This window comes from Hyperolius riggenbachi, chromosome 7 (assembly GCF_040937935.1).
Source record: "Hyperolius riggenbachi isolate aHypRig1 chromosome 7, aHypRig1.pri, whole genome shotgun sequence".
Lineage (NCBI taxonomy): Eukaryota > Metazoa > Chordata > Amphibia > Anura > Hyperoliidae > Hyperolius > Hyperolius riggenbachi.
Window position 1 is genome coordinate 123,301,310 of NC_090652.1, and position 14,069 is coordinate 123,315,378.

At 47.7% G+C, this 14,069-nt stretch overlaps 1 protein-coding gene across 1 annotated transcript in view; it reads right to left on the reverse strand.

The window, feature by feature from the left end:
- The window catches only part of FAM20C (FAM20C golgi associated secretory pathway kinase), a 297,806-nt gene that overhangs the window by 16,451 nt on the left and 267,286 nt on the right, over positions 1 to 14,069 (reverse strand). Inside the window, 1 exon segment of the mRNA XM_068244609.1 lies at positions 823 to 904. Within this exon segment, the coding sequence (XP_068100710.1) occupies positions 823 to 904 (82 nt within the window).

Below are 14,069 nucleotides of genomic sequence, written 5' to 3' on the forward strand. Positions count from 1 at the left end.
GGTCTGTCTTACTGCAACCTTTTCTAGTTGCACAGTCTCTGTAATAAATCTTATCTTCTTTCCTCTGTCGTGTCTGTCGGCAAGAGGCTGGAATGTGTGGAATGTGCAGCACTGCTTGTCATTGGCAGAAGCTATACACATCCTCTCCAAGCTCTGCATGAATCACACAGTAAGCCGTTCTCAGCCTATGATACTCTGGTTAGAAGTCAGTCATTTGTTTGTAAACACTGCCTAAAACTGTTAATTACAAGCCAGGATTGCAGCAGGGAGCGACAGAAACAGCACAGAGGGGCACAGGGGAACATAAGGAATAGAATGGTATGCTTTTTATTGTAAGAATATTAGAGTACAGATTCTCTTTAAAGGAGATTTTCAGTATTGTATTACTCTAGAAATGATACTCACAAACAAGGGTTACCACTGTGGCAACCACTGGTAAAGCAGGAGGGGCGATTAAACTTGACCACACTCAGGTTAAGAAGTCGCTCTCTGTACACAGAAAATAGGGGAGAACATTCCTCCACCAAGGCACTTGGACTAAATCTAGTTTCTCCCCATTTGCCTGATGAAGTAGGATTGTACCTGTGAAACGTGTTGCATTGTGGAGTAGTCAAATAAGGTAAGGTAAGTTGTCCCACTTTTATACTGTTTTTTAGCAACAACAAAAAATATGTTATCCTCTGTTCAAACATCTAAATTTACAAGCTGAGTTGTCTAGTTGTGTAGTTTCTGATTGTTGATGTTTGTACCATGTACTGTCTGTTGTACGGCACCCCAGAAGATGCTGGTGCCACATAAGTACATAATAAGAAGAATATTTACCCTCTGCCATTATCCAAATGAATAATAAATGTGTCATTCCCAAACTTCTCAAAGGTCTCATAATGGTGACGATCCATATTACCTGCAAAAGAGATATAATTATCTTGTTAGAAAAAGTTTAGTCACAGTGTAATTACATTATTTATTTGACATTAATCACAATCTCAAACTATGTGGGCAGCTCTTTGCCTGTGAGGTATTTATAATACATTTATTACTAAGAGCATTCACAGCCTTGTGGTTTCTTAGCTTCCTCGCTGTAGGCGAGCGTGCACACTGGAAGATTTGAAATAGTTCAGCAATATGGCCAGTTTGGAAGTGATATTCAGCAATATTGTATGATATTTAATGCATAAAATGACTCCACATCTTTCTACTGACAAATTATACTGTTTCTTCCTAATCACACTAATTAGCGTTGGAGATGTTCCCAAGGCACTGCTTCCCACATGCATTATAATTCCTATGAAACACATTCATGTTGCTATATAGTTATGTATTCATTTAAAACATCATTAAAAAAAAGGTTTACATACAGTTAGTATAAATACTTGCATTTGCCTTTATTAAATATGATCAATGGCATGTATAAAAGTCCTCCAAAGTGCTACCATCACTACAACCAAGGCTCTAGGAATGTGTACATATAAAACATGTAGGATGAAGCCGAAAAACGGCGCACCCTGATCTAGCTATACTCCTGCCCTCATTCTAAACTATTCCCCTGTTGGTAACCTAACTATTTATTTCCCCATGTAATTTGGGCTCCGGCTATTGCAGGTGCCTGAGTTCAGGTGAGCCGAAGAACTGCACAGTTCCAAAAGAAAAACAGGACATCTGCTGGTGGACAGAGGAAGTCCATATAAAAGTTCACATACTGTCATAAGCAGGATTTCAAAGGCAATGGTCATGACAAGGGTGAAATATGGTGGGGTCTTTGCTACGGCAGCCATTTAGACCTGACAGGAACCCTGAACATGATAGCTAAAGTGAAGTGAAGACTGTGTGGCGTTGCTGTTCTCCCATCAGAAACCTCCTTGGGTGATAGAACAGGGAAAGCTGACTAGATATAGCAAGTACTGGGGCAGTCCAGGGTTGACCAAAAACTAGCACTGCTGCCTTGTGATGGGAGTGGAATTCCAAAGGCTAAGGAAAAGAACCTCAACAGACAATCAGTGTGCCTGGAAGCTTTAGGTGGCAGACCCACTACCAGGATCGGGTGCTGAAGGCCAATAACCTCCACACCTTAAATCAAAGTATTACTAAAACTGAAGTGAAGAAAATCCAGACAGACCTTATGTTGATTAGAGTTGGGCCGAACGGTTCGCCGGCGAACGTGGTTCGCGCAAACCTTTTGCGGAAGAAGTTCGGTTCGCCCCATAATGCACTGAGGGTCAACTTTGACCCTCTACATCACAGTCAGCAGGCCCAGTGTAGCCAATTAGGCTACACTAGCCCCTGGAGCCCCACCCCCCCCTTATATAAGGCAGGCAGCGGCGGCCATTACGGCCACTCGTGTGCCTGCATTAGTGAGAGTAGGGCGAGCTGCTGCAGTCTCTCATATAGGGAAAGATTAGTTAGGCTTAACTTCTTCCTGGCTGCATACCTGTTCTGTTCAGTGAGCCCTCAGCCCACTGCATACCTGTACTGTGATCCTGCCACTCCATACCTGTTCAGTGATCCTGCCACTGCATACCTGTTCTGTTCAGTGAGCCCTCAGCCCACTGCATACCTGTACTGTGATCCTGCCACTCCATACCTGTTCAGTGATCCTGCCACTGCATACCTGTTCAGTGATCCTGCCACTGCATACCTGTTCTGTGAACCCGCCACTGTATACCTGTTCTGTTCAGTGGACCCGCCACTGTATACCTGTTCTGTGAACCCGCCACTGTATACCTGTTCTGTTCAGTGGACCTGCCACTGTATACCTGTTCTGTTCAGTGGACCCGCCACTGTATACCTGTTCTGTTCAGTGGACCCGCCACTGTATACCTGTTCAGTGAACCCGCCACTGCATACCTGTTGTGTTCAGTGAACCTGCCACTGCATACCTGTTCTGTGAACCCGCCACTGTATACCTGTTCTGTTCAGTGGACCCGCCACTGTATACCTGTTCAGTGAACCCGCCACTGTATACCTGTTCTGTTCAGTGGACCCGCCACTGTATACCTGTTTAGTGAACACGCCACTGCATACCTATTGTGTTCAGTGATCCTGCCACTGCATACCTGTTCTGTGAACCCGCCACTGTATACCTGTTCTGTTCAGTGGACCCGCCACTGTATACCTGTTCTGTGAACCCGCCACTGTATACCTGTTCTGTTCAGTGGACCCGCCACTGTATACCTGTTCTGTTCAGTGGACCCGCCACTGTACACCTGTTCTGTTCAGTGGACCCGCCACTGTATACCTGTTTAGTGAACACGCCACTGCATACCTATTGTGTTCAGTGATCCTGCCACTGCATACCTGTTCTGTGAACCCGCCACTGTATACCTGTTCTGTTCAGTGGACCCGCCACTGTATACCTGTTCTGTTCAGTGGACCCGCCACTGTATACCTGTTCTGTTCAGTGGACCCGCCACTGTATACCTGTTCTGTTCAGTGGACCCGCCACTGTATACCTGTTTAGTGAACACGCCACTGCATACCTATTGTGTTCAGTGATCCTGCCACTGCATACCTGTTCTGTGAACCCGCCACTGTATACCTGTTCTGTTCAGTGGACCCGCCACTGTATACCTGTTCTGTGAACCCGCCACTGTATACCTGTTCTGTTCAGTGGACCCGCCACTGTATACCTGTTCTGTTCAGTGGACCCGCCACTGTATACCTGTTCTGTTCAGTGGACCCGCCACTGTATACCTGTTCAGTGAACCCGCCACTGCATACCTGTTGTGTTCAGTGAACCTGCCACTGCATACCTGTTCTGTGGACCCGCCACTGTATACCTGTTCTGTTCAGTGGACCCGCCACTGTATACCTGTTCAGTGAACCCGCCACTGCATACCTGTTGTGTTCAGTGAACCTGCCACTGCATACCTGTTCAGTGAACCCGCCACTGCATACCTGTTGTGTTCAGTGAACCTGCCACTGCATACCTGTTCTGTGAACCCGCCACTGTATACCTGTTCTGTTCAGTGGACCCGCCACTGTATACCTGTTCTGTTCAGTGGACCCGCCACTGTATACCTGTTCTGTTCAGTGGACCCGCCACTGTATACCTGTTCAGTGAACCCGCCACTGCATACCTGTTGTGTTCAGTGAACCTGCCACTGCATACCTGTTCTGTGAACCCGCCACTGTATACCTGTTCTGTTCAGTGGACCCGCCACTGTATACCTGTTCAGTGAACCCGCCACTGTATACCTGTTCTGTTCAGTGGACCCGACACTGTATACCTGTTTAGTGAACACGCCACTGCATACCTATTGTGTTCAGTGATCCTGCCACTGCATACCTGTTCTGTGAACCCGCCACTGTATACCTGTTCTGTTCAGTGGACCCGCCACTGTATACCTGTTCTGTGAACCCGCCACTGTATACCTGTTCTGTTCAGTGGACCCGCCACTGTATACCTGTTCTGTTCAGTGGACCCGCCACTGTATACCTGTTTAGTGAACACGCCACTGCATACCTATTGTGTTCAGTGATCCTGCCACTGCATACCTGTTCTGTGAACCCGCCACTGTATACCTGTTCTGTTCAGTGGACCCGCCACTGTATACCTGTTCAGTGAACCCGCCACTGCATACCTGTTGTGTTCAGTGAACCTGCCACTGTATACCTGTACTGTTCAGTGAACCCACCGCATCAGTGCGCATACCTGTGCAGTTAAGTGAACCCACCTACCTACGTGAGTGCACGCAGTGTGATATACCACTCCGTGCATACCCGATATGGACAAAACAGGTAGAGGAAGAGGAAGAGGTAGTGGCAGAGGCAGAGGAAGGCCACCCGGCAGGTCTGCGCGAGGTCGTGTAAATGTAATTTCGTGTGGACCTGGCCCACAGTACAGTGCTCGGAAGAAGGCACGTCCCATCACCTCCCAAGATTGTCAGGACGTGGTTGAGTATTTAGCGACACAGAACACCTCATCTTGCTCAGCCACCAGCGCTACTACTAGCACCACTTCCGCTGCATTTGACACTTCGCAAGAATTATTTAGTGTTGAAATCACTGATGCACAGCCATTGTTGTTACAGCCAGATGAATTTTCACCAGCTAATATGTCTGAGTTACGCGGCAACACTATGGATGTAACGTGTCAGGAGGATGAAGGACCTACTGATGGTGCAAGTTTGGATTTGTCTGAGGCAAGCGAAGCTGGGCAGGATGACTACGATGATGACGGTAATAGGGATCCTCTGTATGTTCCCAATAGAGGAGATGAAGAGGGGGACAGTTCAGAGGGGGAGTCAGAGAGTAGTAGGAGGAGAGAAGTTGCTGAAAGAAGCTGGGGCAGCTCTTCGTCAGAAACAGCTGGTGGCAGAGTCCGGCACCATGTATCGCCACCTATGTACAGCCAGCCAACTTGCCCTTCAGCATCAGCTGCTGAGGTCCCCATAGTGCCCACATCCCAGGGTGGCTCAGCGGTGTGGAAATTTTTTAATGTGTGTGCCTCAGATCGGACCAAAGCCATCTGTTCGCTCTGCCAACAAAAATTGAGCCGTGGAAAGGCCAACACTCACGTAGGGACAAGTGCCTTACGAAGGCACCTGGAGAAAAGGCACAAACAGCAATGGGATGGCCACCTGAGCAAAAGCAGCAGCAGCACACAAAAGAAAAGTCACCCTCCTTCTCCTCTTCCTCCTTCAGGTGCATCATCTGCTTCTGCCGCTTTCTCCCTTGCACCTTCACAGGCACCCTCCTCCACTCCGCCTCTGCCCTTGAGCGGTTCCTGCTCCTCTGCCCACAGCAGCAGTCAGGTGTCCGTGAAGGAAATGTTTGAGCGGAAGAAGCCACTTTTGGCCAGTCACCCCCTTGCCCGGCGTCTGACAGCTGGCGTGGCGGAACTGTTAGCTCGCCAGCTGTTACCATACCGGCTGGTGGACTCTGAGGCCTTCCGTAAATTTGTGGCCATCGGAACACCGCAGTGGAAGATGCCAGGCCGCACTTATTTTTCGAGAAAGGCCATACCCCAACTGCACCGTGAAGTTGAGAGGCAAGTGGTGTCATCTCTTGCGAAGAGCGTTGGGTCAAGGGTACACCTGACCACGGATGGCTGGTCTGCCAAGCACGGGCAGGGCCGCTACATTACCTACACAGCCCATTGGGTGAACCTGGTGGTGAACGATGGCAAGCAGAAAGCGGCGGACCAAATTGTGACACCTCCACGGCTTGCAGGCAGGCCTCCTACATGCTCTTCGCTGTCCTCCTCCTCCTCCTTGGCTGAGTGGCAGTTCTCCTCTCCAGCTACACAGCCCCAGCTCCGCAGGGCCTATGCTGCATGCCAGGTACGACGGTGTCACGCCATCTTAGACATGGCTTGTCTCAAAGCGGAGAGTCACACTGGAGCAGCTCTCCTGGCTGCTCTTAAGAAACAGGTGGATGAGTGGCTGACCCCGCACCACCTGGAGATAGGCAACGTGGTGTGCGACAACGGCAGCAATCTGCTTGCCGCTTTGCATATGGGGAAGCTGACACACATACCCTGCATGGCACATGTCATGAATCTAGTGGTTCAAAGATTTGTGGCAAAGTACCCTGGCTTAGCGGATGTCCTGAAGCAGGCCAGGAAGTTCTGTGGGCATTTGAGGCGCTCTTACACAGCCATGGCACGATTTGCAGAAATTCAGCGTAAAAACAACATGCCGGTGAGACGCCTCATTTGCGATAGCCCCACTCGCTGGAACTCGACCCTGCTCATGTTCTCCCGCCTGCTAGAACAGAAGAAAGCCGTCACCCAGTACCTCTACAACTGGAGTAGAACGAAACAGTCTGGGAAGATGGGGATGTTCTGGCCCGACAACTGGACACTGATGAAAAATGCATGCAGGCTCATGCGGCCGTTTGAGGAGGTGACCAACCTGGTGAGCCGCAGTGAGGGCACCATCAGCGACTTAATTCCCTACGCGTACTTCTTGGAGCGTGCTGTGCGTAGAGTGGCGGATGAAGCTGCGAATGAGCGTGACCAGGAACCGTTACGGCAGGAACAGGCATGGGACCAATTTTCATCAGACCCAGCTGTTTCCTCAACACCTGCGGCAGCACAGAGGGGGGAGGAGGAGGAAGAAGAGAGGTCGTGTGCAGAAGACGAGTCAGACTCAGAGGATGATGAGCAAGGTGTTTCTTTGGGGGAGGGGGAGGAGGAGGAGGAGGGGACAGCGGCAGGAGAACAACCGCAGCAGGCGTCGCAGGGGGCTTGTGCTGCTCAACCTTCCCGTGGTATTGTTCGCGGCTGGGGGGAGGAGGTTGACTTACCTGACGTCACTGAGGAAGAGCAAGAGGAGATGGAGGGTACTGGATCCGACTTTGTGCAGATGTCGTCTTTTATGCTGTCCTGCCTGTTGAGGGACCCCCGTATAAAAAAACCTCAAGGGGAATGAGCTGTACTGGGTGGCCACACTACTAGACCCTCGGTACAGGCACAAAGTGGCGGACCTGTTACCAACTCACCGGAAGGTGGAAAGGATGCAGCACATGCAGAACCAGCTGTCAACTATGCTTTACAATGCCTTTAAGGGTGATGTGACAGCACAACGCCAGCAAGGTACCACTGCCACTAATCCTCCTCCCGTGTCCACGCAGTCAAAGACAGGACGCTCCAGCGATCTCATGGTGATGTCGGACATGCGGACGTTCTTTAGTCCAACGCCTCGCCGTAGCCCTTCCGGATCCACCCTCCACCAACGCCTCGACCGGCAGGTAGCCGACTACCTGGCCTTAAGTGTGGATGTAGACACTGCTGTGAACAGCGATGAGGAACCCTTGAACTACTGGGTGCGCAGGCTTGACCTGTGGCCAGAGCTGTCCCAATTTGCCATCCAACTTCTCTCCTGCCCTGCCGCAAGCGTCCTCTCAGAAAGGACCTTCAGCGCAGCTGGAGGCATTGTCACAGAGAAGAGAAGTCGCCTAAGTCACAAAAGTGTTAAGTACCTCACCTTTATCAAAATGAATGAGGCATGGATCCCGGAGGGCTGCTGCCCGCCCCAAGACTAAGTCAGTCCCCGCACACACAGCATCTCTGCCTGCACGCCGTGTGACTGGCTGCCTGGCCTGCCCCAAAAAGACTAAGTCGCTCCCAGTCCCTCCACACAGCATGTCTGCCTGCAGGCCGCTTCACTACCTTCTCCGCCACCACCAACAGGGTCCGGGACTCCAGGCGGATTGCTGAATTTTTTAGGCCGCTGCTAGCAGCGGCCGCTGTAATAATTTTTATGGTGCGTGTACATGACTGCCTAATTTTTCTGGCTGCACTGAGGGCAGCTGCAACAACAAAAGAAAAGGCATGTACATGCGCCCATTCCCCTTCGTGATCATTACCTTGCCGTGGTGAAGGGGCTTGCGTATCACAATGAAGCAATGACCGGCGCCTAGATGAGTGTCTCGGGGGGCACACAAAAGATAATAAGGTCGTTGCTTCATTGTGGTCAGACCAAATTTGATCAGCTGGACAGTCACTGTTCTGTCATTCAGCTACATCAGCCAGGCCGACCATATGGGCTGTAAAGCCACCAAAACCTGCACTCTCGCCATGGTGCGCACCAGTCCAGCACGGCCGTCACTAGTACAAACAGCTGTTTGCGGTGCGTTACACGGTGAGTTTGGTGTGTCAGTGTGAAGCAGTACCTTAATTACACTACCTGATTGATGTATACACATGCAAGATGTTTTAAAGCACTTTAGGCCTATTATTTAGCATTTAATGTGATTTCTGCCCTTAAAACGCTGCTTTGCGTCAAATCCAGATTTTTCCCGGGGACTTTTGGCGTGTATCCCACTCCGCCATGCCCCCCTCCAGGTGTTAGACCCCTTGAAACATCTTTTCCATCACTTTTGTGGCCAGCATAATTTTTTTTTTTTTTCAAAGTTCGCATCCCCATTGAAGTCTATTGCGGTTCGCGAACTTTAACGCGAACCGAACGTTCCGCGAAAGTTCGCGAACCCGGTTCGCGAACCTAAAATCGGAGGTTCGGCCCAACTCTAATGTTGATGATGTGTTTGTTTCTTTATTTTTTACATACTCCAAAGAAGTTTATTTTGATGCTGACACAACAAGCATCAAATATACTGGTGGGATATCGTAAAATAGTAACCAAAAAAACCTCATGGCTGTTGTAATATTTTACTTCTGCTTTAAGTTGCTAAAAAGGGTTCTTTCCCTGCATTCCAGTCTTGATTTACTTCCTCTTCTCACCTTGATTGTAGAGCACCATCTCTCTAGCGTCTCCCATCAAGATTCTTCAGTGAAGCAGACAGAAGACTTCTAGCAACATGGGAATGGTGCTGCACTACAATCCTGAGGAGAAGACTCGGGCTGTGGTGCTCATTTGAGGACTCTGTGATGGACGGGGATTGGTTAGTGCTATAAAAACTAACGAGAACTGAGTAGGATGTGAATGACCACTAGGCCTCCTTGGAGAAGCAGGTGGTTTTAGTGCCAGGCCAAATGTAATGCTGCACGGGGCGCGTAAGAGTAATTTCAGGGCTCCAGCAGGTGCCGGACCCTGACTTACATCTCCCTACATCTACAACACAGAGGGGGAATATATTTAACACTGCCAGGGAGTTTTGCAGCAGTAAGAAGACTACTTTGGCTCTCCCAGTGCCCAACCCACTGGCGACACATACATACGTATACCTCCCTGGTTCCTACTAGCTACAATGTTGAGGGAGCTGGGGGGGTGGGGGGGTGGAGCAGGTAAGGAGCTGCTCAGTGTTGCGGGATGACTCCATTCTATTCTATTTTTTGTTTTTGTTTTGTTTTTTACCTGGCACAAAAGAAAGAAATCTGAGCTGAACAAATGTTTGTTTAAATATCAATGACACAGCTTGGCTGTGTTTAATAAGTGGAAGCTTATTACCGAAGGTCTCAAGTTAATCCTTAACTTTTACATGAGAAGCAGCTGAAGATCTGTCATGAATCATTTAGTAGTGCTGAATGTGATCATTTATGTTTTGGGCATAGATATTAGTTTGTGTGCATAATTAGGCAGAAAACCAACACAAAACTTTTCTCATGGGTGCTTCACGTTGGTGAATCATGAAATAAAATGAAGCCAGTAAAAAGGAAACCATAAAGTTTCAAATAAAATAAGGCAATAAAGACTTCGAGGTTGGGAGCACACAAGGGGGCGTTGCTAGCCCCAAAGATCAGTGGCAGAGTCAAGCAGCGGGCAGCAGTACTCATCTCCGACCGCTTGGTCTCCAGATTCTGTGGAAATCTCTTCTAGGCTTCTCCTCTAGTGTCTGAGAAGGAATCAAAAGCTAGAGTTCCTAGCGTCTGATTCTCGGATGCTAGGTGGAGAGTTGCCAGCTACAGAGGATCTCTCCAGACTTGGAGAGCAGATGTAGGAGATGAGTAGTTCCTCCCGCTGAGCTAATCTGCTAGGAAGGGGATGTTCAAGGGGAGGAACAGTGAGGACACACACAACAATACATGCTCCCTATGAATGCTCCACAGCTCTCAGCGTGTTACCACAACACTCAGCATGCCTCATAGAGGCACCACAGCACCCAATATGTCCCATAGAGGAACCACTGTACCCAGCATGGCACCACACAACACCCAGCATGCCCTAGCATGCATTTTTTGTATTAACGGAGAGGGGGCCTTCATTCAACATTTTGCTGGGTAGACCGACTTAGGCCACTGTTAAGTTCATGTAAATTTGGCTCCACCCATGACCACACCCACATTCTGGTCTGTGACCACACCCATTTTTGGGCTGGAGTGCCCAAAAGTGCCCCTGATCTTTTAGGATCCTAGCAACGCCCCTGAGTGCATTTAATATGGATTGTGAAAAACACAAACTGTAAAATGCACATATGCATTTGTACATGCGGCTTAAAGACTTGTATTAATGGCAAAAACTCTGGAGTTTTCTGCAATGCGTTTCCTCCTAGTGTGTTCCTAGTCTCACAAAATTTACTGAATTAACCCCCTAGTTTCTAAACAGTATTAGGCCGAGCAATCGGAAGGGGAGGAGTTGGCATACTACGAACAGCTGACTCTGGTCATTACAGTAACCTTCAGACTCATAGAAATTTTTTTTTTTTTTCAGGGTACCCAATTTTACATTAATTGTCCTGGTTTCAGCATAAGAAATGCCTTTTATCACTATATATTACTGTCTATTGGTATGTAACTTAACCCTCACAGCGGTGTTTAGCCTAGGCTATGATGTCACACAACCTTCTGCCTCAGAGCACTGTCACAGATCAACTGGCATGCCTGCTCACTATTCAGTAAGGGATAAACCCATCCCACAGTGATTGACTTTGCCAGCAGTAAAAATGCTGGCATTACTAATAATACATTTAAGAAAGTGAATCAGGGTTAAAGTAAACCAGAGACGACGAAACTTAAAAGTTTTATACATACCTGGGTCTTCCTCCAGCCCCATCTGCACAGGGCTGGAGGTCTCTCTATGGTAGAAAACAGTACTGCACAGGCGCAGAACTTTCAGCCTCCGGAGAGAGACGGAGGGAGAGCGCTGAGCTTGCACAGACTGGCCGCGACTGGCCGAACTTACGGCACCCGTTAACGAAGATGGAGGAGATTGAGGACGGAGGCATGGGAGCAATCCGTGCGGATGGGGCTGGAGGAAGCCCCAGGTATGTATAAAACTTTTAAGTTTCGTCGTCTCTGGCAGAGCCGGGACAATGTCCTCCAGCGCCCAAGACTAACACACTGAAGTGCAACCCCCCATCCCTCCCACCCATCACACACTTATTGCTATTAGACTAAGAGGTGCCCCAGACCCCCCAACACCTTAATCTCTAGTTATCTGGCTTGCAGTCACTGCCATGTATCCCTTTTTCTTATTTATCTTTGCTTCAAACACAATAGGGGAATAATAGCTGAGTGAGTTGTGCGCCCCCTCCTACACTGCGCCCCCAAGATAGAGCCTCTCTCGCCTCTGCCTCGGCCGGCCCTGGTCTCTGGTACACTTTAAGTAAGATTTTACAATAGCCAAATATCCACTAAATAAATGTTAAATTAAAATGGCAAAAAATAATAAATTTTATTTATTATGATATATTCAGTTTTACAAAACTATTACTTTCTCTTTAAAGAGAACCCGAGGTGGGTTTGAAGAATATTATCTGCATACAGAGGCTGGATCTGCCTATACAGCCCAGCCTCTGTTGCTATCCCAAACCCCCCTAAGGTCCCCCTGCACTCTGCAATCCCTCATAAATCACAGCCACGCTGCTGACAAACAGCTTGTCAGAGCTGGCTGTGTTTATCTCTATAGTGTCAGTCTGCTGCTCTCCCCGCCTCCTGCAGAACTCCGGTCCCGCCTGCATCCCTTCCCTCCCTGCTGATTGGAGGGAAGGGACGGGGGCAGGGACCAGAGCTATGCAGGAGGCGGGGGAGCAGCTGAGACTGACACTACAGATGTAAACACAGCCTCACAGCATGGCTGTGATTTATGAGGGATTGCAGAGTGCAGGGGGACCTTAGTGGGGTTTGGGATAGCAACAGAGGCTGGGCTGTATAGGCAGATCCAGCCTCTGTATGCAGATAACATTCTTTAAACACACCTCGGGTTCTCTTTAACAAAAAAAAAAAAAGCAATTACATGTATACCTCTTCAAACCGTTGTCTATTTCTTCACTTCGTTTGTATTTTTAAAGACATTTTATCTGATTTTTTTTTAATGTTTCACTTTTTGTTATTTCCTGTTGTCATGTCCAGTGGTCTGGCATTAAGCCACTGGCTGGATCGTCTCCGTAGATAATCGAAAACATATAACATTCCGTAATGTTCTGTAGAAAAGACATACGAGGGACCCTTGGAATCTTTTCTCGGTTACCATGTAACCTCTCCTCTGTACAGTAATCAAACAAACACACACCGAAGCAGAGGTTACAGTTTCTGCAATGTTGTACTAGCACCACACAGTTTTTGGCAGATGCTGTTCCATTCATAGCTGCTCGCTCCAGCTAGGCACAAGATCAGTAACACAACAGAACTATTGTGCAGTGCTTATGGCGAAAGAGGCTGTATAAATTCATATCAAACAGAGAGTATAAGTGTCTCTGAACATGGAGTAGATATGATTGGTGCTTATGGAATAACAGCACATTTAACACAGTTTTAAGCAATTTTTTTAAGAAAAAAATAGAAACGTCCATATATTACACAGCAGGGTAAATTCAGTTTCAATAATTTAGCAGTTTACTTGTAAATGATGCTAAATAATTGATTTTGTAATATAAACAATGGTTGCTACCAGAGCTGTTTCTGGCCATTTTGGTGCCTGAAGCAAGCAGCTGTTGCCTTCTCCGACCTTGTGAACAGAAAGATTGTAGCCCACATTCATTAGTTTTGCAGGCACTAATTACCAATTGCTAGATTAGATAGAGAAATTATGTTGTTCCACAGAATAACTCCATAAAGGGTGCACTTATTACCAACAGGCCAGATCCACATCAACTTTTGGCAGTTAGACTGAGCAGCTGCCATTCAGTAAGTGCTTTTAAAAATAAAGAAAACCCTTAAAATCTTGCATGAGGAGATGGACTAGCCTAAAACCTGTCAGAACTGTCAGTTTTTTACTGCCTACTGTAAGTGAGAAGCAACATAGGAGAAAAGTAATTATCAATGCACTTTACTCTGGAACAAAGGTATATTTTACGCATATTTATAATAATGCATTTTGAATTTTACAATTTTTTGCAATAGTGGTCCTTTAAATATGTGTATATTATTATACAGTCTTACTACCAGATAGGGAAGCAGTGACCTACTACAGAGTATCATATATATATATACTCACCCTGCTTACTTTCCTTTTTGTACACATAAGTTGTAAATGACTCAGGCTGCCTTACAGTAAAGAGGAAGAGCCTAGGTCTACCTTCATGTATTGAGTGTCCCTATAGAGCTCATAGAAGAGTGCTCCCGTGGGATCATACTGTCCTACATGCAGCAAAATTAACTTTGCAATTTTTGGTAGGAGAACTGCTATATCAGCAGCAAGGATGCGTAAGGCGTTTTCGTTTGTGCGCCTTTATTCCAGTGCTAGAAATTAGGTTACTGGAGTGTTATAAATCAAATAAATTGGATGTTC